Genomic DNA, 27,799 nt, shown 5'->3' with positions numbered 1-27,799 from the left:
AACTGCTAAATTTAAGGACGGCGGAGCCGGGATTCTTTTTTCGGATTGAATCGATAACAAACTTTGACGGTGTTGAGTTTTTGGGCCGCTCGAGATTAGATAGCCCGCGAAAATTTTATTGATTAGATATGAGTCAGTTTCCGCTCTTGTTGTTTCGTCACGCGACTTTAACCCCGCTGGAACAACAGTGTCAGAATTGAGGCGACGGCTAGTACGAAAATGTTTGCACCGGTCGCGAGCGCTCCGTCACCCTGGTCAGCTACCTTGATTCCGATGATCGTTTCACGCAGGGTGCATCCGTTGAGATCTGGTGAGCTTGCTGGTTGTAGAACCAGCTGATTCTTGAAGGAGTCTGCGGTGGAAGATGCAATTGAAGGTGTTACTTCAAACGAGAGTTGTACTTACATGAGCAGGAAGCACATGGCTCTTGCTGAACGCCGTCAGCAATAACCGTGAGAGGAAGATTTCCCATCGTGAACTCAATCGTCGCTCCATTCAGTGTGATTTCCAGGCTGAACTTTGAAGTCATGTAGTTGATTTGGGGGATGAAAAGCCGGTTGGTATGCGGTAAAACTCGTGGCTTAGTTATTGTCAACATGTCTTGACGAACTCGCACTCCAGCGTATCCGTTAACGACGGCTTGCAGGAATGCTCCGGCTCCGCTGAGGAAGTTTTCTTGGCCGTCGACGGTCCAAACGTTGTACGGAGGTTGCAGGTACGGCTGGTAGCTCTTGGCGAACATTGCGTTCGCCTGCTCGACTTGGTCCACATCCAGGTGATTGATCGCGTACATCGCCCACGTCATGGAAGGGCAGTCTTCGCGAGTTACATGGGTGTAAGCTTCCAGATTTTGAGATTTTGTAGATTTGTCGAATGAATGATATTCCAGTGGGTATCCAAGCAGAATCGTGTCAGCTTGGCTGATGGTAGTTCCTTTAACGTATCCATCATGTTGTGGAGTAAAATTTTGTTCTTCGTCATAGGACAGGGTCATGCCTAGACCAATTTCAGCCATCTTTTGGCGTTCAGCGGCGCTCGAATCAATGGTTTGCTTGCACAAACACCCGGCAAACTCTCCAAACAGTAGATTATGGGCCGCTACCACATTGGTGAAAGCATTGTTGCTGACGTTGTAAGAGCTCTCATTCGGTCCGCCGACACGATGAATCTCGTACAAGTCCGTTTCCTCGTTGTACTCGGCTCGGCTTTTCCAGAATTTGGCCGTCTCGTACGCGAGTCGACAGCCTTCGCTCTGCATCCAGTTCATATTGTGCGTTGCGTAAAAGTACATCCTCGCGGCGTACGCAATGTCCGCCGTGATATGATGTTGGTATTGAGAAAAGTTCTCACGATCCTTCGGAGTTACTTCCGCTCCGGTAAATGCCGATTCCCACGGGAATTGCCATCCTTCGAACTCATTGTCGTTAGCACGATCGGCGGCGGCTTTGCTTAGGACCGATCTGTAGTGCAGAATTTGTCTCGCGTTATTGGGATCTACCAATAAGACTGTAGGGAACATCCACTTCTCCGTATCCCAGAGACTATGTCCTTTGTAGTTAGAGGACTCAGTTCCACCGTGTCCCAATCCGGACGGGGACATTCCATAAAACGGGTAACCACTATTTCGTACGTTCATGTATGACAACAGCGAGCTGGATAAGTAGAATGCACTGGCTTTCAACACCCTATCCAACCCAGCGTTCCCGTCCACGGTAATTCCGTACTTCTCCCACATTTCCAGCATACGAACCTCGTGCTGGGTCTTTTCCAGAGTTGAGCTGGTGATTTCGGATATTCCCTCAAGTTCAACGTTCGTAAATGAAGTGTAGAACGAAAACTCTTCGGCCGTTTTGTCAAGGTTCAGGATCAGTAGCGAAGGCAATTCAGGATAAATGATACAGATATCATGCCCAGAGCTTTGGTATCTGTCATCCTCTAGGTGATTCGTTTTGCCAGTAAGCACATTGTACGCTACACCATTGATATCGCGGCGCTTCGGATCACCGAACGTAATATCCGAACTGCTGCCGGTAGTCATCCGCGCAATCGGCACTTGAATCACAGATTGCGAGCTTAGCCGTTGAATCCGGACCCGGTTGACGATCGTCTTGTGCAGGTAGCGGCTGGGATATACGTCGTGGATCACGTAGTATTCGCCCGCTGGATCGTTGTAAATCGTTCGGAACATGCCCTTTTGCATGTCCAGCTGGTAGGTGCACCCGGTAGTTACCAGGAAGCTATCCGCGCATGCTTGCAGCTGTACGTTGGCAAAGTTCGGAATTCGGGCACGGTGACTCAGTGGTCCAGCGCCGTTGAAGACACCGTTCATGTGGACGGAGTCTCCGTACGCGACGAAACCGAGATTTCCGTTCGCGAGCGTTGGCCTTAGCGAGGGCGCTGGAAGGCTGTGAACGAGATCGAAGGTTCTTTAACTCAAATTTAAGCTGATTAACACCACCGGATTACCTTGTGTCCGAAAATAGGTAATTGAGGTCGTTGCAGGTGACCACACCCAGCGTTATCAGTAAGAGTGCAAGTATCGGGCAGCCCATTTTGGCGAGAGCTTATGTTGTGGAGATATTTCTGGCGTGACGCCGAACTTAATACTGAATGAACCAATGAAATGGCATACATGCTATATACTACACCTCGTAGGGAATGGTATTTGGGCTTGGGCCAGGTGCAATGTTTGTCTTTTGACTGTTATCTATTTTTGGCGTTGCCAGTCTGCGATAAGATTGAGAACCGCTTATTCGATGACGAATACCGCGTTGATGACGTTCCGATGATAAGAACTTCCGGAGGGTAAACGTTGTGCCATTATGTGGAGTAAAAAATGGCTGATGGCAGTTAGACATTTTATTGTTTGTTATCTTTATAAGCGCATTTTTTCAATAATTAACCCTTAGCTACCCAATTCCGTCTCAAGACGGGCCGTGATCTTAAAATTCACTAAAACTCTATTTTCAAGCCAATTTTTGCCTTCCTCGCTGAGGTAAGGCTATAATCCTGCTCTAAAAATGAACTTTCTATTAAAAGCTCCTAGACCTACCTTCATGTGTTCATATCGACTCAGAATCGAAAACTGAACAAATGTCTGTGTGTGTATGTGTGTGTGTATGTGTGTGTGTATGTGTGTGTGTATGTATGTGTGTGACCAAAATTCTCACTGAGTTTTCTCAGCACTGGCTGAACCGATTTTGATCGAACCAGTTGCATTCGACTTGGTTTAGGGTCCCATACATCGCTATTGAATTGTTTGAAGTTTCGATAAGTAGTTCAAAAGTTATGTATAAAAATGTGTTTTCACAAATACCCGGATCTCAATTATATGCATGTAAACGATGTCCGGATCCATCATCCAACCCATCGTTGGTTAGGTAATTGAAAGGCCTTTCCAATGAGTCCAAGACATTGAAGATCTGGCAACCCTGTCTCGAGTTATGACCACTTAAGTGATATTTATGTACTTTTTTGAAGCCGGATCTCACTTAAATGTATGTAAACGATGTCCGGATCCATTATCCGGCCCATCGTTGGTTAGGTAATTGAAAGGCCTTTCCAATGAGTTCAAGACATTGAAGATCTGGCAACCCTGTCTCGAGTTATGATCACTTAAGTGATATTTATGTACTTTTTTGAAGCCGGATCTCACTTAAATGTATGTAAACTATATCCGGATCCATAATCCGACCCATCGTTGGTTAGGTAATTGAATGACCTTTGCAATGAGTTCAAGACATTGAAGATCTGGCAACCCTGTCTCGAGTTATGACCACTTAAGTGGTATTCATGTACATTTTTGAAGCCGGATCTCACTTAAATGTATGTCAACGATATCCGGAACCATCATACAACCCATCGTTGGTTAGGTAATTGAAAGGACTTTCTAATGAGTCCAAAGCATTGAAGAACTGGCAACCCTGTCTCGAGTTATGACCACTTAAGTGATATTTATGTAATTTTTTGAAGCCGGATCTCACTTAAATGTATGTAAACTATGCCCGGATCCATCATCCAACCCATCGTTGGTAATTGAAAGGCCTTTCCAATGAGTCCATAGCATTGAAGAACTGACAACCCTGTATCGAGTTATTACCACATAAGTTATACATTGTGTTCTTTTTTTCTGGATCTAAAAAAATGATGAAACTACTCATATACCCATTTTTGGTAAAAAGTGAGGAAGGCATCAACCACATAGGTTGGATTAAGTTAGTTTTTAATCTTCAAGAAGCATTCAAAAGGAGAACTCTTAATTTTATGAATATCTTGACTTTGAAAGAAAGTTGTTTATGCAACAAGTTGCAAAAAGAAGATTTTTTCAGCACGAGACGTACATTTATACAACGAGGTTCATTAAGTTAGATAAATAAGATGAGTACTGAAAAAATTGTGTTTTGCAACAACAACAACTCCAAATAATACCGTTTTGATGAAATTTCAACCAAATGCCCATGTGTTAAGTTAATTCCCCGTTCAAATCAAAATAATAATAGAAAGTATTACTTTTAGCTGATTCAGTGCTAAAAAGCAGAACATTTCAGCCCTTGTATAAAAATGTATTATTTTTCAATTTTGTTATTCTGTTATAAAATGTAAAGAAGTGGTAGAAAATATGAAAAAATAGGCAAAAGATAATGATAGAGATTGCACACTTGGACAGAGTCGCGAGACATAAACTTCAAAAAATATTTACAGTGGCCTAAATTGAAGTAAAATGACATCGAAAAAGTGGTAATATTCAACCATACTTTTTCAGTTTAATTTTGGAAGGCTGAAATTTTGATTTTTGATATTTTTGTGGAAAAATCAACTAGAAATACATGTTGCCAAAAACAGTGTTGGAATTCTCGCGAGAAACATTCCTCTCTCTGGAGCTCTCGCCGCGAGTTCTGAGCTGCCGAGTGCAACTCACCGATTGCCTGTACTCTCTCCCGCTCTCGGTTGCGCCAGCGCGAGGGCCCGCTCGTGAGCAAAATTGCCCGCGATCGAGAAGAAGAACAAGTTGTCAAACAAAACAAAGCGGTTGAAGTGACACCTCTTTACCATCACGTCGTTTAAATTATTAAGAATGATTAAATTCAATGGTCAAAAATAATATTCTGTGATTATTATTTTGATATTTATTGCATTTTCTTTCCAATAATTGATTACTTTTCATAATTATCAGTTAAATGTCTCTTGCAATAGCTAAACTTTGAACAAAAAAGGTGCAGGTGGTTATGTTACACATGACCAGTATGACAAAGAACTTTGCTAGATGATTGTTGAAATTTTCGATTAGAACGTCCGATCCAAATTTCCCCATGATTCCCTTATAATTACACAAGACAACTCTTTTGTGGTCTATTTCGTGGCTCTGAAACAGGCTGTTTGATTTGTAAAGTTTTAAGACATAATATCAACGTCCTATCGAACTAAGGGGATGAAAATTGCAAGTGGAGCTGAACTGCCCTATTCAGGCACGCAGAAAAATGTTTTGTAGAATCAGCCTGTACGAGGTTAGAATCAACAAAATTTTTGTTGAATATAATCAACGCCGATTTTGCGTTGAAACAAACCTTGATTTTCTCAATTCCACAAAAGTCTTTTGTTGTTTCAAAAAAGCTGCTTTGACGTTTAGCGTTGATTCAACAAAAATAATAATTTTCAAATCAACAAAACATTTTGTTGATTCAAATATGCCTTATTTTTCTGCGTGGGGCTCTAATTGATTACGAAATAGTTATTCTAAATTTCCAGAAACAGATTTCAGAAGTTTAACAGTCAACTCTTATGGTTCGGCAAATGTCCCCCCATCGGAACATCCGCGGGGCCTCCGGCCACTCCAGGTGGTGGCCACTACTGCCGAAATGTCAAATTTCATGTCCAGTATCAAAAACCCTAAAGTTTGATACCCATATTGCCCCAACTCTTATGGTTCGGCAAATGTCCCCCCATCGGAACATCCGCGGGGCCTCCGGCCACTCCGGATTGTGGCCACTACTTCCGAAATGTCAAATTTCATATCCAGTATCAAAAACCCTAAAGTTTGAAACCCATATTGCCCCAACTCTTATGGTTCGGCAAATGTCCCCCCATCGGAACATCCCCGGGGCCTCCGGCCACTCCAGGTGGTGGCCACTACTGCCAAAATGTCAAATTTCATGTCCAGTATCAAAAACCCTAAAGTTTGATACCCATATTGCCCCAACTCTTATGGTTCGGCAAATGTCCCCCCATCGGAACATCCGCGGGGCCTCCGGCCACTCCGGATTGTGGCCACTACTGCCGAAATGTCAAATTTCATATCCAGTATCAAAAACCCTAAAGTTTGAAACCCATATTGCCCCAACTCTTATGGTTCGGCAAATGTCCCCCCATCGGAACATCCCCGGGGCCTCCGGCCACTCCAGGTGGTGGCCACTACTGCCAAAATGTCAAATTTCATGTCCAGTATCAAAAACCCTAAAGTTTGATACCCATATTGCCCCAACTCTTATGGTTCGGCAAATGTCCCCCATCGGAACATCCGCGGCCTCCGGCCACTCCAGGTGGTGGCCACTACTGCCGAAATGTCAAATTTCATGTCCAGTATCAAAAACCCTAAAGTTTGATACCCATATTGCCCCAACTCTTATGGTTCGGCAAATGTCCCCCCATCGGAACATCCGCGGGGCCTCCGGCCATTCCGGATTGTGGCCACTACTGCCGAAATGTCAAATTTCATGTCCAGTATCAAAAACCCTAAAGTTTGATACCCATATTGCCCCAACTCTTATGGTTCGGCAAATGTCCCCCCATCGGAACATCCGCGGGGCCTCCGGCCATTCCGGATTGTGGCCACTACTGCCGAAATGTCAAATTTCATGTCCAGTATCAAAAACCCTAAAGTTTGATACCCATATTGTCCCAACTCTTATGGTTCGGGAAAAGTCCCCCTATCGGAACACCCGCCGGGGCCTCCGGCAACTCCAAGTGGTGGCCAATTCCAATTCCCTCTCATGCCGGCTGGCATGTCTTGGCGTGTCCATGCCTCCAGGCTATCTGCTCCCGGGCCTCCAGGCCGTCTGCAAACGGGCCACCAGGCCATCTGCTTCTGATGTGTTTTCGTCGAAGGCCAGCAACAGACTGAATTTTCGGGACCGACCGAGCCGAGTTTTGTTAATTTAGATCGGGGACGTATGCCCCGTCTTTTTGCACCCATTCTCCTACATCTCCTTATTCGCTTTTTGCCGCGTCGACGATCCGAAAATTATGAGGTGGAGTGGGGGTGATTTTAGATACATCAATCTCACGTCTCTCGATTGACTGATTGGGAAACGTTCGTTCATCCAACCAGCGTGCACCAAAAAGAGGGGAAATTTGCCGAGAGGGGAATTCGTCACGTAACGTTTTCGCTTCGCGAAAATTTTGGATTGACACCCCGTATAGAAACCTTAGGACAAAGTTCTTTGTCAAAATGTATTGTTTTATTTGCAAACTACTGGATATATTTCGCCACCAATGCCAACATAATTGAGCTAATAAATGCCACAGGACTGTAGAAACGTTGGGCAGATCCCCCCGTGTCTTGATCAGCAATCTTCACTCCAATTATGGTTTCCTGGAGTTTGCACCCATTCAGCTCAGGTGCCTCAGCAGGTCGAATTACAACTTTTTCAGTAAAGGAATCTGTAAATTTCAAAAATCTAATTATTTAATTTTTTGAGAAATGGAATCACGAGGTTTTCTTACAGAAGCAAGATTCACAAACTAGCTTTTCAGCGTCATCCAAAATCATAACTACTTTGGAAGGCGTTTTCACTCCAATCAGCATTCTAGTCATCTGAATATCCAGGAAAAACGTAGCTCCCATGTAGTTGATCGCAGGAATGTACAACCGGGTGGTGCCCGGAAGCAGACGTGGCTTGCTGATGACCAGTTCACCATTTCTTAGCCGAACTCCAGCGTACCCGTTAATAACGGACTGCAGGAATCCTCCGGCACCGGTGATAAAGTTTCCTGCGCCGTCCGTTCCGTCTCCGTTCTCACTCCAAACGTTGTACGGAGCCCGCAGGTACTGCTGGTAGCTTTTGGTAAACATCGCCTGGGCTTCCTCGATCTGACCCAGGTCCAGATGGCCGATCGTGTGCATTGCCCACGTCATGGCGGGTCCGTTCGTGCGAGTTACCTTGCTGTAGATTTCCAGGTTGTTGGCTTTGGTAGATCCGTTCATCGGGTACTCCAGAGGATACCCAAGTAGGACCGTGTCAGCTTGCTTGATTGCCGTTCCCTGTACGTATCCCTCATACTGTGGGATGTAGTCTTGTTCTTCGTCGTACGGTAGGGTCATTCCTCTACCGATTTCTGTCATAATGCGACGTTCTGCTTCGTTGGCTCCGACAGCTCCCGAACACAAGCAACCGGCAAATTCTCCAAACAGTAGATTATGAGCTGCAACCACGTTGGTGAAGGCGTTATTCGTCACATTGTGAGTATCTTCATCTGGTCCCATGACCCGATGGATCTCGTACAGATCCGTTTTGTTGTTGTACTCGGCTCGACTCTTCCAGAACTTTGCCGTCTCGTAGGCCAGCTTGCAACCTTCGGTTCTCATCCAGTCGACGTCGTGCGTTGCATAAAAGTACATTCTTGCCGCGTACGCAATGTCCGCTGTAATGTGATGTTGATACTCAACAACCTCGGGACAACACTCGGGAGTTGTTTCGGTTCCGGTGAAAGCGGACTCCCATGGGAACTGCCAACCTTCGAATTCGTTGGCGGTGGCTCTGTCAGCAGCGGCCTTCTGGACTACGGTTCTGTAGTGAAGGATTCGGCGAGCATTGTCTGGGTCAATCAGCAGGATTGGTGGGAACATCCACGTCTCCGTGTCCCAGAAGCTGTGCCCCTGGTATTCGGATAGCTCGATTCCACCGCGGCCCAAACCGGACGGTGAAAGACCATAGAACGGGTAGCTACTGGGTTGGTGTGGACGGGAAATTGGTAGCGAACTTGAAAGGTAGAAGGCACTTGCTTTCAGCACTTTGTCCAGATCATTGTTACCCTCAACGGTGATACCGTAAATCGACCAAATTTGGTTCATCATTGTAGTGTGCGACAGTTCAAAAGACTTCCCACGAATTTCATTCTGTACTTCACTTGCTGTTCTGCCGAAAGCAGTGTAGAAGAAGAATTCTTCCGCTGTCTTATCCATAGCAAGGCTCAGTTCTGTCGGTAGTTCCGGATGAGCAATGCAAACACTATGTCCAAACGTTTGATAGCGCAAGTCCTCTACCTCAGTAGTTGTACCGCACTTGATAGAGTACTGAACACCATCGATGTACACTGAAGTGTCCGCATTGAACACGACATCTGTGCTGACTCCAGAGGTATACCGCTGAATCGGCACTTGTATCACGGATGGAGCATTCAACCGCTGAATGCGGAACTTGTTGACAATCATCTTGTCCAGATAGCGATGAGGATAGACGTCGTGAACAACTCGAAAATATCCCTGCGGGTCTTCGTAAACCGTCCGAAACATTCCGGTCTTCATGTCCAGTTGATAGGTGCATCCCGTTGGGTTGGGATTACCGTCCGCGCACACCGGTAGCTGGATGTTGGCAAAGTTCGGAATCCGGGCTCGGTGACTCAATCCTTTGAGGCCATTATAGACACCGTTCATGTGAACTGCATCGCCATAGACGACGAATCCCAGGTTTCCATTAGCCAACGTTGGCCGAACGGCTTGCGCGGGCAGTCTGGAAACGAATTTCGGTTATCTTATCGTTGAGCTCTATTCAATCATTACATTTTTTATTTGATGAAGCTAATTTTTCACAGTTAAAATAGTTACTTACTTGGTATCCATGAAAAGAAAGTTTGCCTCATTTGCGTATCCAGTAGCTGCGAGTAACGTAACTGTCACCGCAACGGTCACGGCTACGGCCGGTCTCATTTTGCGCGCACTTTTTTTTTTTGGATCGCAACCTACCACGACGGCAGTTTAGCGGGAACTAAACGGTTGATTGGCAATTTATTTTGTTACCCGTTGTAGGTTTGCTTATCAGGTTTGGTTATCGTCGGCCCACGAAAATTGGGTAATGCTGATAAACAGTGAGCTTTACGTGATTGATATTGGATTATGATGGTGTGATCGGCAAGTCGTTGGAATGATTAATTTTGGGGGGTAAAAATAGATGTTTAACAAAGGATTAATACCGGATCTAGATGAGTCATCCTGAATGTAATCAAAGTGGTTCATCAAGTCCCAAATATGTGCTTGAATGGAATCAACAGTAGCTGTAGTCACCTTTTTAGCACTTTGGAAATTTTTGCGTTATGTTGCAACAACAGATAATTGTCGGATTCGCAGCTACTTCATATAAATTTGATGTTTTGAAGCTTTTTAGAGATTTGTAGAGGATCTCAAAGTACGACATAAAAACGGGGATAGAGTTATATTTCGTCGCTGTCGTGCTAACTTGTCGCACTTGAATTTTGGGCCAAATTGGGTTAAGAAAACCATTCTGTGCAGCTCTCAATGCCTCACTTTTTGACTTTCATAGATCCTTAAAATTCGATTTCAATCCTGAGATATTCAATAAAACCGAAAAAACTCCGTGCATTGCTGACACTCTTCATATGGAAGAAATTTCCGTTTGACACACGTACAAACCCGACTACCGTAAACATTTGTAATTATAACTCGGGACTCCGGCAACCGAATTCAACCAAACTTCGGGGCAATACACATAATGGTCAACCAATCAAATATTTGTTGTTATTGGTTACATTACGTGCTCTATTTTTTTTGTTTATTCAAGATCAAACATTGAAACGCGTTTTCCTGAACATCAAAAAGCGACGTGCGACAAGATAACACGACAGGGTCGATTTATAGGTTTTACGCTGGGATTTAAAAAAATGCTTGAAATGGTTCAATAAACTTAGTAAAGTGTACTTTTTAACAATTTTCAGCAGGTTCAACACATTCATTGCAATTTAAAAAAAAATATTGGTTGCTTCCCGGGCTCTAGGTTTAAAATTTTGAACTTTGACAAATACCTACATCAGCCTTATTTTAAACAAAAGGTAATTGTCGTTTCGAATTCTTTAGATTTGTTTTTTGAGAGTGTTTTAAACGTTTACGTTCACCGTTGTAAGAGTTTCATCTTGCACTAGGCATTTCTCGAAAATACTTTCGTTTGCCTTGATTATCGCTAGTACACCGGTAATATCATCTGGAAAAAAAGATGTAATTAATAATTTGTCCCAGCATGTACCTGGTTATCACTTACATACTTCACGTTCCACTATCAGGGTCGGTAAACCGTTTCCAATCTGGATTGCCATATTCTGACAGATTTGCTCAACTGATAACTTGGTTGAAGAAGTCGTTACCGTTAGTGTCAGTCTGGCACCCAGATATTGAAGGCCTTTGATTTTGAAAGAAGTTGCGGAACCCGGAGGAAGTCTGGAATTTTGAATCTCCAAATGATCCAAGAAAACCCGCACTCCGCCATACCCGTTGATGACGGCCTGCAGAAATCCTCCGGCTCCGGTGATGAAATTCCTTGCTCCCGACTGCCCGGGACCAACCTCGCTCCAAACCCGGTACGGTCCCCGGACATAGTCGCGGTAGCTTTGCTCGAACCTCCGCGCCGCCTCCCGCTCCTCTCCCAGGTCCAAATGGTTAACTGCGTGAATGGCCCAGGTCATGGCCGGTCCGCTGGACCGCGTAACTGCCTCGTAAAAGCGCAAATCATTGCTCCTGGCGGTCGTCGTCAGGCCCGGATATTGCAACGGATAGCCCAGTAGCACCGTATCGGCCTGCTTGATAACGGTGTCCCGCCGATAGCCCTCGAACTGCGGATGGTAGTCATTTTCGGCGTCGTAAAGCAGCTTTATTCGCGACGCCAGGTCACTCCAGTTTCCGCCCTCGGTCGGTGGGGCGGCTTTGTCCCGGTCTTGGTCACAGCTGCTCACCAGGCATTTCGTCAAGCTGTAATGATGAAGGGAGTGGGATGGTTCGGAAATCTTAATATGATCACAATATTTAGTCACGGGAACGTGATGAATGACGGAAGGCGACGACATAGTTCCCATCGGGACGGAACAAAGACATGATCGCGGGTCACACCGAAGAAAGATGGATGCTGCGCGACAGGGATGCCAGTTTTAAGGGATTTTTGTATTGGAAGAAAAATAGTATTACTTATTCGGAGTAATTTTGATAATGATATCACGATTTTGTAATTTTTGTAAAATTGTTAACATTACAATACAAAAATTGATGCTGGCAACACTTTCACTCAAAGCCACCGGATGAGATCACGTTCTACGAAATGCCAGGGAATCTCATTCCTCATAAAAATCAGATCAGCTTGGAGCTGATCCCCTCCCCATTTCTCCCCCAGATGGCTGAGGTTGGAGAATTGGGATCAAAAGATGATGAGCAAACAATAATGACATAATGAAAACGATCGCCAAACGACCGTTTCACAACACGATCAAGGAAAGGGAAGGAAAGGGGGATCTGGGTTGGGAACATTTTCCCATGTAAAATCAATCAAAGCTCAAAAGCAACGACTACGATCATCATCACAGAATTACAGAATTATAGTGGTTTCCGACGACTGCAGTCGGACGGATGATAATTGTGCACGTTAGTCTTGGACCGGCTGTGATGGGATGTTTTATGATTTATTTGCTCTCTCTCTGGAGCGCATTCAACCAGGTTCTTCCGGCAGCGGGACGGACGGGATCGACCGCGCGATGTCAGGTTAGCGTTTGAACGTGCGGTCTAATCCGATTGGCAACGGTTTTGGATTTCTATAATGATGGACCGCCGCGGCGACGTCGTTGGATGAATAACGCGGTCTTCCCGGGTTTTGTTCAAAACATATCACGCCCCTTTGATTGAATGTGTTTAAATTGTAGTGTAAAGGTTTTCGTACTTTTTGCTGAATGGTTTTGTTGTGTTTATTTATTTTTTTAGATTCTGATAGATTTACTGTTAGAAATACCATACAAAGTATTTTTGATCTTGTTCTTATTTTTACTTTGATCTTAAAAAAATGGATGCTTCAAATTTTGTAAAAAAATTATGCTCAATTATATTTAACACGACTCGTCACAATTTTCATAAGCCGAAATCTCAAACTTGGCGCCAGATTCATCTCCATCATTTACATCGTTTTCGAAGGGGGAAATCCCTAATTGAATCAAAATTTAAATTAATTATCTTGCCGTTTCTCGAAACCGGTGTTGACGGCTCTCGCCCAAGCTCAAATCCCCCGAAAAAACGAAAAAAACGAACGAAACGAAACTATTGGCACTACGCCCCCCGGGGCATGGCCTTCCTCTAACGTGGGAATTCTGCTCCAGCGCCTCTGACGAGACAGGAGAAACCGGGACCGACGTTTTACTTCACCATCCGATAGAAGCTCAGTGGATAAGGCGGGAATCGAACCCGCGTCTCATAGCATCATCGGGATCGGCAGCCGAAGCCGCTACCCCTGCGCCACGAGACCCACAAATCCCCCGTGTTCTTTATTTTGACCGGCCATAATCCGACGCATCAGGATTTGTTTTTCTCACTCAGTGCAATCTGCGGAGCCAAAATCAAACAAACCATCCACATTAACGACCCCCGGGTCTTTTGTGGTCTCTATTGCAAGTTTCTGCTCGAACCTAGGAGTCCGAAGGCTTGAATGGGGAGAGCACCCAAACCTCTTTTTACTCCAAGGAACCTTCCACCCCAGTGTTTGAACTGACGACCTTTGGATTGCGAGTCCAACCGCCGCCAGCGATTCCACCGGAGTAGGCTTGGTTTGGTGTGTTGTTTGTACTTATGGCATGGAGACGACTCCTACACCTGGAATGACTTAACGGCTTAACAACCAAGGCCGGGACCGACATTTTACTTCCTCATCCGATGGAAGGTTGCAGCAGATGGGAATCGAACCCAGAATCATCCGCTTACAAAGCGGACAGCGTAACCATTCGGCCACGCACTGCGGAGCCATCCAACTCAATTTATATGGCAGCGCCCTCGGCTCGGCTGGAGAGAGCGAAAGGACGCACCCTGAAAGGTGCAACGAAAATGAGAAGGCGTGAAATAAAAATTAACATTCGCGCTTTTCTTTGTGAATTTTGTGTGGGGACGTCCACGGATTACGTTACGGAATATATCTTGACAATATTTTCAAAAAAGATTTGAACGCAATTTGAATTTTGCTAACTATTGTTTGAGTCAGCTCGTAATTTAAGAACACCCCCCCGTTATCTGCCATAGTATCGTAAAGTTGTTTGCTCAGCAATCAGAATGTAACACCGTTTAATTCGACGGTCGAAACCAGTCAGCCAACAATTTCATTTGGTTGGGAGTTTTATGTTGCAATTTATAGTAGGTATGTACGCCTCTCTTTTCGCCTTAACGAACAGGCCCGAGAACGATCGACCGACGAAGGCTCGCTCGAAGGCGGTATCAATGAGAGTTGGCCACACCAAAGGGTAATAAATTAATTTTATGTGCTTTTAATAACTGTTTGAATTATGTATTGGGCATTTTATAAAAGCGGACTTCGCGAGTGGGGTGTGATCGGAAGAATTAATAAAAATTGTATGTAATTGATTGTGTGATAGAGAAATGAAACATAGGATTTTCCTTTTGTTATCAACATATTTCGTCGCCATCGTGCTAACTTGTCGTACGTGCATTTTGGGCCAAATTGAGTTAAGAACGCCATTTTGTGCAGCTCACAATGCCTCACCTTTTGACCTTCACAGATCCCCAAAATTCGATTTCAATCCTGAGATATTCAACAAAAACCGAAAAAATTGAGTTAAGAACGCCATTTTTTTGTTGAATATCTCAGCCATCGGTTTTTGTTGAATATCTCAGGATTGAAATCGAATTTTGGGGATCTGTGAAGGTCAAAAGGTGAGGCATTGTGAGCTGCACAAAATGGCGTTCTTAACTCAATTTGGCCCAAAATGCACGTACGACAAGTTAGCACGATGGCGACGAAATATGTTGATAACAAAAGGAAAATCCTATGTTTCATTTCTCTACCACACAATCAATTACATACAATTTTTATTAATTCTTCCACACGTCGCGTGCATTTTTGTCACTTTACATATGAAAGTAGTTTCAATCTTGTGCTATTTTGTCACTCCATGAAAATTGATGTAAGTGCGACAAAAGGCCAAAGGGATTTCAGGCCAGGAAAGTCAGGATGCGTTTGTCGCACGTACAAGCTAGACTACCGTAAACATTTGTAATTATAAATCGGGACTCCAGCAACCAACTTCAACCAAACTTTGGGACAATGCACAGAATGGTGAGCCAAATAAAACGTGTTTGTTATTGTTTACATTGCGTGCTCTCGTTTTTGAATATTCAAGGTCAAACATTAAAACGCGTTTTTCTCGGAACGTCAAAATGGCGGGTGCGACAAGATAGCACGACGACGTCGATTTGAAGAAAAACTGGGAAGATCACTGACACTCCAGTTGTATTAACCTGATTCTTAAACCTCACATCGGATTAATCTCAGCTGCCCTCATTACAAGATGACAGCTGGCTGTCACAACCCCGTCCAACGTAATGCTAGCAATGAGTACCACAGCGCACAGCACATTAAGACCGGTAGTCTGCAGGTTGTCATCCCGACGTCATACGTTGATATCCGAGTGCCCACTCCTCTAGTACTGGAAGTGGGTCTTCGCTGCGGCTTGTTTTGAACAGCCCATGATTAGACAAGAATTCCATCAGAGGTTTCATCTTCACTGTAGAAGAGGATGCTGTCGGCGTCGGCTGCGTCACGAAAGTCATTACAGATGTTGTCTATTTTCGTCGTCATTTAATTAATCGAGTGACGACTGTGGGATGGCCTTGACAGAGTTATTCGGGGTGGTGATGGAATTTTGGACCGCGGCTGATGGGAATCGCCTTTGTTGAGAGGAGAGTTGTTTTGGTTTTGGAGCTTAAGATGGAAGTTAATGAATGTTTGGGAACTAGTAAACATGCAATGAAGGGGCGGCGGCCTAGGGAAGAGCCACTTACTCGCCAAAATACAGCGCATAGCCGGCGATCACGTTGGTGTACGCGTTGTTGGTAACATTTTTATGATCTTCATCCGGTCCCATCACAGCTGTAGCGGAAGAGGTAAAATAGAAACAGAGAGAGAGAGGAATCCATCAGTTCTGTGGTTGATTAACTGCCGTTACCGCCCTGGGAACTGACCCTTGATATCGTACAGCCCTGTAACGGGATCCAACGAGAGCCGGCTGGCCCAAAATTGGGCAATCTCTTGCGCTAGAGGACATCCGCGGGTGCGCAACCAGTCGAGGTTTTGCGTGGTGGCCAGATGCTGCCGCAACGCGAAGCTAATGTCACCGGTGATGTGTTGCTGAAAGGCGGCCACCGAGTCCATGTAGTCGGGTTGGGTCACCTCGATGCCCGTTGATGCACTTTCCCAGGGGTACCTGTGACGGTTAGTAAAATAATTCTCAACATCTTAATAGAGAAACGAGGGTTAATTACCTAACTCCATGATATCCCCCAGTTCGTGCATACTCCCTCGCGGCATCCATTCTCCGGAACCGATAGTCAATCGCCATTTCGGCGAACCCCGCCTCCACAAGATTCACCACCGGGAACATCCAAATTTCCGTGTCCCAGAACGAATGTCCCTCGTAGTCGTCCAGATCCGAGCCGCCGCGGCCAAGCCCCGTTGGGCTGAGACCACCGAATTGAAATGGCTCGTCATCGGTACCGTTGGTGCCCAACGGAAAGTTACTAATCAGGTAGAACAGGCTGGCTCGAACGGTTTGCTCCAAGTCGGGATCACCTTCCAGCTGGATGTCGAACCTGTTCCAGAAGCTGGCCCAAATGTCCGTGTGGCGGCGCAGCAGTTCATCGTCGTCAGTGATGCGCAGAGCTTTTTGGAGTAAAACCGCATTATACTCAATAAAAGCTGGATAGACAAGGCTTGCTGATGTTTACCCTGACCAACCCAGAATTAGGTTTTACGCCGACTCGGTTTTTAGGTTAGAAATTTGACAGCTTGGCTGCACTGTTTACATTTTTTGCACGTGTGTCTCAGAAAAAATGCGTGTGCGTGTGCGCTCGTGACGTCACGCTTTAAACCTAATTATCAAGTCTTTCTCAAAGAGTATTATGAAGGTATACCAAAACAGGCATAACAAAACGGCTGAAAAATGTCATCTCGACAAATAATTTTATATTCCTAAAAAAATGAAATTTTCAATAGAACCGCGTGAGGCCAAGTGCAACTGTCCTCCACGCCGTTTTATTCTTCAATTTACGACACCAGAAGCGCGGTTTTTGACTTTTAGTTGTTATTGTCTGATCATAGCATAACAGCATAGTATAGTGCAGGTACGATGCAAACAAAAAAATAAATAATCCGATGTAAATTATGTCTGTGGCGGCGTTGGCGGCGACTACAATAGCAATGAACTCGACCGTGGTGTTTCATATGTTTATAATATGTTTATATTATATATGTTTATATTACACTCAACCCCCGGTGGTTGGTCACTTTTTCGTTTGACACTTTTTTAGTTTGTACCCCGTTGGTTGGTCAAAGTCAAACTAAAAAGTGACGAACTGTCACTTTTTACCCGGCGCTCACGCACACTATTAAAACAAACGCTTGGTAGTGTGTGTGAACTCCGTGTAAAAGGTGTGTCAAACTAAAACGTGACCCCGTTCGTTTGACAACAGTTGGTGTCAAACCATCGGGGTTTGAGTGTATAACTCTTTCAAAAAAAAAAAAAAAACTAGATTTGTTTGTTGAGCTTTAGTATGACCCCTAAACTACTCTAAAGTGAATTTTTAAATCTAAGATGGCAGCCAATATGGCGGTGATGAAATATTGAAAAAATGCAACATTTAATTTTATAGCCATTCAACCATTTAAATTTGACTAAAATGAGTCGCAGAACTCGGAATTTGATGTTAACATGAAATATGTTGACTGTTTACATGAAATATTTAAAATATTTTTTTTTTAGCTTAAAAACCAACTACCGATGGATTTGTTATTATTTTTATTTAATTCTGATATATTTTTTTGCCTAACTTTGATAAAAATCAATAATCTAATGCAGTCTCATCTTTTTCGTTCCGTTCCTTCCTTGGCTGTTTTTAAAGAGCTTCACTCCTCCCACTTCCCATCACTCTTTAGGTTTTCCTGGTATCAGCGTATACATGTCTTAATTTGTTTAAAACAAATTAATCGTTTAGAAAACCTATATATTTTTTCATGTTATGTTGCATGGAATGCAAAACCTTAAAAAAAAAAACATTTTATCAACTGCTTGTTTGATACTCAATTCAGAATTTTGCAAAACTTCACCAAAATTTTACTCAATTCAGAATTTTGCCAAACGACCCCGCAAAACTTTTGTTGTTCAAAAATAAAAAAATGTTAAAAATAAACTAAATAATCAAAAGTTTTGTTTTTCCAAAACTGTTAAATTTTTTATGAATATATGAATACAAAATACACATAAATTAACAAAAATAATACTTTTTTTTAATTAATTTTTTTTTGTGATCGAACAAAATTTTAAAATTCGAAAAAAATATTTAATAAATCTTTTAAAGATTTTCATGAACTGTTAATGTTTTATGTTAACAATGTTGAAACCTACAGAACTGTTCTCTTTTAAAAAGATGAATCTTTTTTTAGCATGAGCATGAGCAGCATGAGCATGGTTGACTGCCAATGAGCTGCTACTCCGTTATTGACGGATCAGCTGAAGTTACACAATGAACCAAAAGAGGAGTAGTGGGAGCTAATCATCCTCACTGTATAACCCCTGAAGATCTCTGCTTTAAGTCAATACTGGCGTCCCCCCAAGGAGATGCAGTTCAACAAAGGTAGGAATGTTAGTCCGATAGTTGAAGTTGCAGACTCATCAGACACAGAGTTTGTCGCTCTATACCTGTTGACACCGCATGAGACCGTTGAATCCACAGCATCTCCTTCAAGCATCACGGGAAGTGGGGGAATTGTGTTAGTAGGGGAAGGAAAGGGAAGGTCAGGATTCATCTTGGTAGATGATATGACCAGAAAAAAAAAGAAACAATCGTTGCCTTCCGAGCTACGGCGCTATGAGAAGGACTTATCATTCGCGTATTTTTTACTTCAAACCGCCGGCGTGCCATCCGAGCAACGATGCTTTGGGATGGACTTTCAAAACGAAATGAAATTTGGATTAGCGCATTATTCGGTGACGTAAAATTTAAAATACAGTTGTTGTTCGATAACTGGGCTGAGAACGTAGCCCAGTCACCGAATGTTGCTCGTTAACTGGGCTGAACAATAAATAGCGAGGGGACCACCGATGAATAATATTTTCCAGATGAAAAATAAAAATAAAAGTTACTAGAATTTATTTACAAATCTTACTTTTCATATTTTTTAAATTGTAACTTGAAATTAAACAAAAGTTTGAAAATAGTAGTTTATGCAACAAGTTGCAAAAAGAGGATTTTTTCAGCACGAGTCGTACATTTATCCAACGAGGTTCACCGAGTTGGATAAATACGAAGAGTGCTGAAAAAATCAAGTTTTGCAACGAGTTCCATACAACATTTTTTGCAATTCCAAAAAACACACACTGAGTGAAATTTTATGTCAAATTTTCATGTATTTTGTCAATAAATCGTTTAAATAAAAAAATGTTGAAAAGTGTTACTTTTCGAAACAAGTGCTGAAAAGTTCAACTTTTCAGCACCCATTTGAGTGCTGAAAAGTAGAACTTTTCAGCATTTATTTTGAAAAGTGTTGCTATTCGATTCTGTTATTTTTGGTACAGAAAAGTAGGCTATTTCGTCGTTCAAGAATGACAGGAAAAGTAAGTAGTTTCACGACGGAATTGCAAAAAAGTTATTTTTATTTATTATATATGATTTTTGCATCCATTAACCCCTCGGTCATTTTGTTTTGTTTTGGTTTTTTGACGTTTGTCTGCTTTTTAACTGGGCTACGGCCCAGTTATCGAGCGCCCAGTTAAAAAGCAGCCCAGTTAAACAACGCCCAGTTACCGAACAACTACTGTAGATCCGGATTTATTATTGGTAGATGATATGACCAGAAAGTGAAAAATAATCGTTGCCTTCCGAGCTTCGACGCTTTGAAAAGGACTTAATTATATTCTCAATCCCGTATTTTTTAGTTCTTACCGTCGGCGTGCTATCCGAGCATCGATGCTATGGGAAGGGCTTTCAAAACAAAATTAAAGTTTTTAGTAACGTATTATTCGTTATCATGAAAACCTCAAATAGTGCTGATACACCGAATTGTTTCAATCGATTTCATGAATTCTCGCGCGTCGATTCGCCAACTGATCTCCCCCACGAACACCACACGACTCAAAAAAAAAAGATGAATATTTTTTTATAAATGTCAAAAACTCAACAAAAAATTATTCGAGACTGTGAATTTCTCTGAAAACAATTAATCAAATCCCAATTATTTTTATGAACTGTTCATGCGAAAAAATGCAAATAAAAAAAAGGGGATTGGCGATATAGAGCATCCAGCTGCGTGTAAAAGGCCTGGGTGTAAAAATAAATTTCGCTTTTTTTTTATAAAACTCTATGTACTATTAAACCCTCAAATATGTACTACTTGATCGAAATGTCAAGCTCATATATACGTTTAGCCTTTCATCTCTTCTTCGGTCTGATAACCGAGCGGGCTAAGGCGCCAGTCCTTAGTGGTAGTGCTGGGTTTGAATCCCGTCGGTTGCAATTTTTTGTATGGTGTTTACTAAAATATTACATGCAGTGTGTAATATTAAGTGTCTTTTTTGACGAAGGTGATTTGCATGCTTTTACATGCGATTTTACCATCGATTTTTTTGCTGTGTACATCAGTTCTGTCATTTTCAATCGATTGGGCGTCAACAATTGATCGTTCATGATTTTTAGAAGATTTATATCCTACACCTTTCTTTAGTAAGAAAGGCAAATGTTGTTTTAAGCTTTTGCCGACTACATAATTACTTTTAACAAATAAATTTATGAAAAAAGCAATTGCTGTACATCCGTTCATTTGTAAAAATATTGTGTAATAGTCCTCAAACTGTTGCAGCCTAGCGATGTAATGAATTGTATAACTGTTATTTGCCTCAAATTCTCATGTTAATTCAATTAATCAGCGTCATATCTCTCAGCAATTCTTGAAAATTCCCCCCTTCCAAAACTCAAACTTACCCTGCTCCAGATCGCGGCGAGCTCGGCTGGCACTTTCATCGGCCGTCATTATAAATTTGTACGACACCGTGCGCTCGGACCGTTTCAGTGTGAGCCGTTCTGGAACATGATTCCATAAGACACAGACCTGTCGCGGTTGGCTCCGGCTTGATGGATCCTCCGGTTCCCGGGTGCTGCCACAGGCCTGGTGCACTTGGAACGCTTCTTCTGCTGCTGTTGAATATTCATCCTTGGTAGCGGCGACGACGACGACTCCAGAGGACGATGGCCGTTCCGCGCCACGGCTGATGAAGATGACTGACTCCGCCGTGGAGTTGAACACGATGTCTTCGCTGGTGGGTGAGGTGCTGGCTTGAGTTATGCTCAGGTGAATATCGCCTGCGAGGAGAGTTGGCCACACAATGGCCAGAGTAAAAAATGAATTGTTCCATATTGTGCCGGGTGCGAGGAGGGCTTTGATTTGAGTTTCTTGGAATTGCCTCGTTAATTTTTGGGTGATTCAGATTGCGTGCAAGGTTTAGCAAATGTTATTTTTAATGATTTATTCCACTGTAACTTGAATATGAACCGACTTGTATTTAAAATGACAGTTAAAAATAATATAATAATTTAGGTTTCCTTTTATAATGTTCGATCAAGCATAGTATCTCGCCGCCTCTGATTTCTATACCAACATAAATTCCCACCGGTTTCGTGACAACTTTACCCCACTTTTCCCTCTCAGACCAAAGTCGTCGTTCATAACGTTGATCCCTTAACCGCTTTGCACCACGACCCGCGAATTAGCATGTAACCACGATGATTTGTCGTCTCATTATTTACATCTGTTTCTATTATCCAATAACAAATCTGTCTTGTGTCAGGAAGGGGCACCTACAACAACAACAGCAACAACTAACCTTCCACCCGGAGCCGCTCGATCCGGAATTGATTGACGATGGCACGATTGTACAATTGATGGGGATAGATCGCCTGAGTTACCCTGTAGCTATTATTAGGGCCGCGGTAATCGACGAAAAACGTGCCCCTCGCAAAGTCCATCCGTGACTGGCCGACGAGCGTCGGGGGTCGAGGGTTCCCACCGGCGTCGATCCGAAGGTTGGCCACGTTGGCGATCCGGGCCCGGTGACTCAGCCCGAGCTGGCCGTTGTACAGGCCGTTCACGTAGACGGCGTCGCCGAACACGGTGAACCCGAGATGACCGTTGGCCAGCGTTGGCAGCCACGGCTCGTTGGAGGCATCATCCTGCGTGAAGGACGACGACGACGTTGTTGTTGGTGAACTAAAAAAAAAGAAAAACGACAGGTGCAGTCACTTTCGTTTTCATAAAAAACCGACTTAATCTCATGATTAAAAATGTGCATTTTTAACGCGAATGTACGTGCAGCACTTCCTACTTCCGGTGTCGGTATTAATCCCTAGCCGAGTACTGAGTTCTTCACAAGTGAGAGGGGGGAAAGCCGTTCGACATAATTTGAGCGGTTATTAATGTGGGAAAATATTGACCCCTTTCCACGTGGTGGTGGGAATCGAGTGCGGCGCAGTTCGTTATTATGGAAATGTATAGAACCTTCTGGGAATACTGCTAAAATAGTTTGAAGGATAAATTACATTTTGTGGGGTAAAATAGGCTTATGATTACCATGTGTAGCACTTTATATCTAGTTTTAATCTATTTGTTATTTTGTTTAATTAGAATAAAAGATGTATGAAACCTTTGTATGAAACATTTTTGATTTTTTTTTAAACAGTAGAGCAATTCTACACGAAATCCTCCAATTTTATGAGATTTGTATTTTTGTATTTTTTGATTTGACCTTTTTACCAAAAAGCCATTTTTGCATCATTGGTTTGCCCAAATAAATCTCTTACAAAGTTGGCAGCCATTAACATGGAAATGGTATGTAAATATTTGAACATCTATATCTTACGTAGATTTTTTTTCAAATCTTTTTGCAAATTTGTCGGCGTTGGTTAGGATTATTCTGAAAGAAAAAATACACTTAATACGGAGTATGAATTTTATATTAACTTTTAAGAGTTGAATTCCTAAAATCCACATTTTTAGATTTTTTAAAATTTGTAAATCTTTGTGTTGATTTTAAAATTTTAAAAATATTTGAGGTCAGAAAATTTCTTGATTGATTAATTTCTTGACATTGAAAAATATATATTTGCATTTTATAATTCCGTTGTAGTTGGGTAATACTTACATATTTTCAATTTTATTATTTCTTTATTTTTGAGTAGCTGTATCTCAGATTTGTCTGACCACGCCTTACGTCGGATGGGGAAGTAAACGTTGGCCCCGGTCTAATCTAGAGGGTTAGGTCGTTAGCTCAGTCCAGGTGTAGGAGTCATCTCCCTTGGTCCTGCCTCGGTGGAGTCGCTGGTAGGTATTTGGACTAACAATCCAAAGGTCGTCAGTTCGAATCCCGGGGTGGATGGAAGCTAAGGTGTAAAAAGAGGTTTGCAGTTGCCAGCCAAACCTTTGGACACCTAGTTTAGAGTAAGAATCTCGCAATCGAGAACGCCAAGGCAAAGCTGTAGAGCGAATAATTTGATTTTGAAAAAAAAGTTTGATGCATTAATTTTCATTTTTATAACAACTTCATATAAAATCCATAATTCTTGGGCAAATTCATATAAAATCCATAATTCTTGGGCAAATTTTTGCTCTTACTTTTCTAGGGGCCAAAAAAGTCTGTTTTGTTCCTCTAAAACATTTTCCAACATTTTGGAAATCTAAAAATATGGATTTTAGTAATTTATCTTTTGTAATAAAAAGTTTATTTGAAAGCGAGCCCCTCCCCGTTCTTTAAAATTGGTCCGAAAAATCAGGAGGCAAAAAACTTTTTTTTTTCAAAAAAATTCAAATTTCAATCAACTGAAAACAGTTTAAAATGCATTTTTCTTTAATGACAATCATATCAAACATGTCCGGGTTCGTTTAAGAATATTTTTAATTTTTATTAAAACCGCAAGTTTTTTTTAACTAAAACAATGTTTTCCTCAATACTTTGACATTTTGGAAACTAATAATTGCTAAACAACTGGACTGGTGTATAATGCATTTGAAAACATTTTTTTAACTGAAATGTTGAAAGTATGGCTCGTCATTTCAATTTTTAACCTTTTTTATTTTTATCCACACAGCAAAAAATCCGATGGTAAAATCGCATGCAAAAGCATGCACATTACATTCGTCAAAATAAACACTTAATATTACACACTGCATGTACATTTTTTGCAAAAACAAAAAAATGTAGCAGCCGACGGGAATCAAACTCATCACTAACAGTGCAGTGAGGACTGGCGCTTTAGCCCACTCGGCCATCAGACCGATGAAACGCTGTGAGGATAAACGCATATATGAGCTTGACATTTATGCCAAGTAGGTTTCCCATACTGATGGGCTACATATTTTAGGGTGTAAAATTACATAGAATTGCATAAAATAATGCAATATTTATTTTACACCCAGGCCTTTTACACGCAGCTGGATTACTACTTTTTTAACTGTGCAAGCCAAAAAAATATAAATGAAATTTATTTCCGGCATTTTGGGGGAGTGCTCGTTTATTCATAAATAATATAACATATATTTGAGCCATTTTTAAGTTTCGAACGTTTTTTCTTTGAGTGGCTTGCCATGCATTGTTTTAATAATCATTTTATTTTAGATTTGTTTCAGAAAATAAAATTTTCATGGTTGTAGAATCCTTAGCTCAAGTTTTTATAGACGAACCATAAACCATCATCTGGGGCGAATCGGGACAAATTGGGCGAATTAGGACAGCTGTTTTAGGCTTGTTACTGATTTTTTTCTACAGTTTGTTTTGAAAAAGTCCAATAAACAAAATTTTATTTTTTTGCTTTTTGTTAAAAAAACACCCAGAAGCAAAAAAATGTTAATTTTGTTTTAGGACCTTTACAAAAAATTCTAGATTTGAATATTGTTGATAGTTTCGGATAGAACAGACACAAAACAACAACATAGTGCATTGCTTCCAAAATTTAAAACTTTTAAATGCTCTTGAACTGTTGTCCCTATTCAGACTGTAGTCCCGATTCGCCCCAGTTGACGGTAATAAAACTAAATGTTTTTATGCTTATTTTTCCAGGGAATGCATTTTCCGTTATTTTAGCTTGTTACTTTCAACCCAAGATTAGTATTTTTAACCCAAAGCATATCAATTGAGGAAAAAATGAAGGGGGATTTAGTAAAAATTGCCATATGCTTAATTTTTAGGCTTAAAAAATCAATGGAAGATTTGTATTTTTATTTCTGAAAGTCATCAATCTTCTGAATTTTCCTAAAAGATTGTTTAAGAATTCAAATCGATTCGAATTTCCTGATGCAAATTTGTAGGAGTAGGTGAGGAACCAATAAAAAAAATCATAGGTAGATCGCGTGACGTTTCTTTTTGAAATTTTTAACAATTTTACTTGAGTAGTAAAGCCCGAAACAAGGATTATTTTGTTAAACCAAAATTATTTTTCAAAAATATTCTTGCATGTTACCTTCAATGGTTTTGATTGATTTTTTTCATCATGCCATATCAACGTAAACACTTTTGAACATAAATTTAATTAACTCGATATATGCATGTCCCAACCCGGTTTACGACGTTCGCTAGAACTTGCATCGCTCTGCAAGTCTTTCCCACAGTCCCCTTCCTGGGCCAGCAAAACACTCACCTTTGTGACATCGCGTCTCTGGGCCCTTTTCCAGTCCCGTATATATAGTGGTTAGTTAGAGGCTGAGCTAAGCAAATTATCGTTGCTACCAATGTCCAGCCAGCTCCACGAGCACTACCGGTTGTTGTTGACGATTCCCCAGAAGTGACCCCGTTTTGGCTTCCTCGTTTATGACTCCCAGGGGTTTCGAGGGAAGATCCCAATCCAAAACCATGAGAATCGCCACCAGCACTTTAAGGGCACACTGCCTAAATCGTCAGACCTGACATGACGGAAAGTTCGTGGAGTTTTTTTTTGCGCTGAAAAGCTGCCATCGAATGATGTGTTACTCTCTCCTAGGGGACACTTGGAGTCTTGAAAGGTTCAACTTTAAGGTAGACAACTCACTCAAAAGAGATCTCACTATGATTCCCAGTGCTGGGTCTCTTCGCTCAAACTGTTCTACTTTGCATAATTGACTATTAGAGCATCACGGCAATTTATTTATATTTTCTATTTTGCTGACAGAATGCTCCGGGCGACACTTTCCATCACGCGATACGTTTAGAAGCTTCGACTAACGAAAGTAGACTGCTGTATAGACTAGAGTGGTGAGAATTTGATTCGTCGTGACTTTCGAGTGAGGCACGTCGTCGTCGTCGGATGTTGAGATGGTTGAGAATTGTTCGCTGATAGCGGCTGGATGGCCAGAACATGCTTTGTATGCAGCATGGTTTGCTTTGGAAGTGAAGCTAACGAAGGCTGAGTCAGTTTAACTGATAGGAGCGATATGCTGGTTGGTGCAGTAAATTGAGTTTGACAAATTTTGTTTGATTTTTACGCTGAAACTTACTTCAAAATGTAACATTTAAAACTTACTTGGAGTTGTTCCTGAATAATGTTTTGAACAAAATAAAGCTGGAAATGGCCAAACTCGCAAAAATGATTGATCTCATTTTATGCAGAATTATAACTGGAAGCAACTTATCACTATCAATTTCAACCATGCACTGAATTATCTGTTGTTTTTGAGTGAGCTGCAGTTGTTGACTGAAGTACAGTAGTTGTTCGGTAACTGGACTGAGAACGTAGCCCAGTCACCGAATGCTATTCGCTAACTGGGCTGAACGAAAAATAACGAGGGGACTACCGATGCATAATATTTTTTTGATGAAATATAAAAATAAAAGTTACTCAAATTCAATTACATTGATTACTTTTCATATTTCTCTAAGTGTGACTTGAAATTACATAAAAGTTTGAAAAAAGTTTTTTTTTATTTGTTGAACATGATTTTTGCATCCATTAACCCCTCGGTGATTTCGGTTTGTTTTGGTTTTTTGACGTTTGTCTGTTTTTTAACTGGGCTACAGCCCAGTTATCGAGCGCCCAGTTAAAAAGCAGCCCAGTTACCGAACAACTACTGTATCACAAAATGCATGGATATGCTTTGGCATGTTCTAAAACTTTGTTCAGCGTTGTCATGGCCTACTTTCTGTGAAATTTGTTTTTCAAAATACTCATCACAGCTGGAATTTCTAACTTTCGACAGTTAAGAGACAGAGCTTTGGTGTCTTCGGCAAAGTTGTAGGGCATAAAATTTACACAAACCTTGTCGAAGACGCCAAAGCTCTATCATTGTGTTGAATACCAGTTTTGGAACCTTTTTCCATAAATCCATACCAAAAAACAGTTTTTCGATTAAAACTGTGTTAAATTTTGATTTTAGACGATTACATTGTTCAGAAGAGCTGTCAGTAATATCAAAACAAACAACTTTGTCCAAGACACCAAATTGATAGGAGCTATATGTGATGAGTTATAGCAAGATTTTGTGATAAATTAGCTAGTTTTCGAGCTCGGTATACAAAGCCTGGGGCAAATTTGGGC

General features: G+C 41.8%; 3 protein-coding genes across 5 annotated transcripts; all 3 read right to left on the bottom strand.

Moving 5' to 3' along the window:
• Positions 1 to 94: 94 nt before the first annotated feature.
• LOC6041521 (protein-glucosylgalactosylhydroxylysine glucosidase) lies at positions 95 to 2,850 on the bottom strand. Its single transcript, XM_001850719.2, has 3 exons — positions 2,467 to 2,850; positions 406 to 2,405; positions 95 to 352 (listed from the first exon to the last, which is right to left on the bottom strand). Exons 1-3 carry the CDS (start codon positions 2,550 to 2,552, stop codon positions 168 to 170), a joined length of 2,271 nt encoding a protein of 756 aa, XP_001850771.2. The 5' UTR covers positions 2,553 to 2,850; the 3' UTR covers positions 95 to 167.
• A 2,261-nt stretch (positions 2,851 to 5,111) lies between these two features.
• Positions 5,112 to 10,112, bottom strand: LOC6041522 (protein-glucosylgalactosylhydroxylysine glucosidase). Of its 2 annotated transcripts, none has more exons than XM_038255142.1 (4): positions 9,825 to 10,112; positions 7,720 to 9,725; positions 7,442 to 7,656; positions 5,112 to 5,207 (listed from the first exon to the last, which is right to left on the bottom strand). In XM_038255142.1, the coding sequence occupies exons 1-3, from the start codon at positions 9,920 to 9,922 to the stop codon at positions 7,466 to 7,468; spliced, it is 2,295 nt and encodes a 764-aa protein (XP_038111070.1). In that variant the 5' UTR covers positions 9,923 to 10,112; the 3' UTR covers positions 5,112 to 5,207; positions 7,442 to 7,465. The 2 variants fall into 2 exon arrangements, with proteins under 2 accessions (XP_038111070.1, XP_038111069.1); XM_038255141.1 differs by having other exon boundaries at positions 5,114 to 5,211; positions 7,446 to 7,656.
• Positions 10,113 to 10,125: 13 nt separating this feature from the next.
• On the bottom strand, positions 10,126 to 26,493 carry LOC6041523 (protein-glucosylgalactosylhydroxylysine glucosidase). 2 transcript variants are annotated; one of them, XM_038255140.1, is made up of 8 exons: positions 25,931 to 26,493; positions 22,129 to 22,511; positions 21,230 to 21,607; positions 16,520 to 16,916; positions 16,220 to 16,461; positions 16,040 to 16,127; positions 11,265 to 11,968; positions 10,126 to 11,207 (listed from the first exon to the last, which is right to left on the bottom strand). In XM_038255140.1, exons 1-8 carry the CDS (start codon positions 25,939 to 25,941, stop codon positions 11,104 to 11,106), a joined length of 2,307 nt encoding a protein of 768 aa, XP_038111068.1. In that variant the 5' UTR covers positions 25,942 to 26,493; the 3' UTR covers positions 10,126 to 11,103. The 2 variants fall into 2 exon arrangements, with proteins under 2 accessions (XP_038111068.1, XP_001850773.2); XM_001850721.2 differs by lacking the exon at positions 25,931 to 26,493 and adding an exon at positions 22,568 to 22,626.
• Positions 26,494 to 27,799: the final 1,306 nt, after the last annotated feature.

This window comes from Culex quinquefasciatus, chromosome 2, assembly GCF_015732765.1.
Source record: "Culex quinquefasciatus strain JHB chromosome 2, VPISU_Cqui_1.0_pri_paternal, whole genome shotgun sequence".
In the NCBI taxonomy this organism is placed as follows: domain Eukaryota; kingdom Metazoa; phylum Arthropoda; class Insecta; order Diptera; family Culicidae; genus Culex; species Culex quinquefasciatus.
Note: the sequence above shows the minus strand (reverse complement) of the source record. Positions and strands in the feature narration are given on the sequence as shown.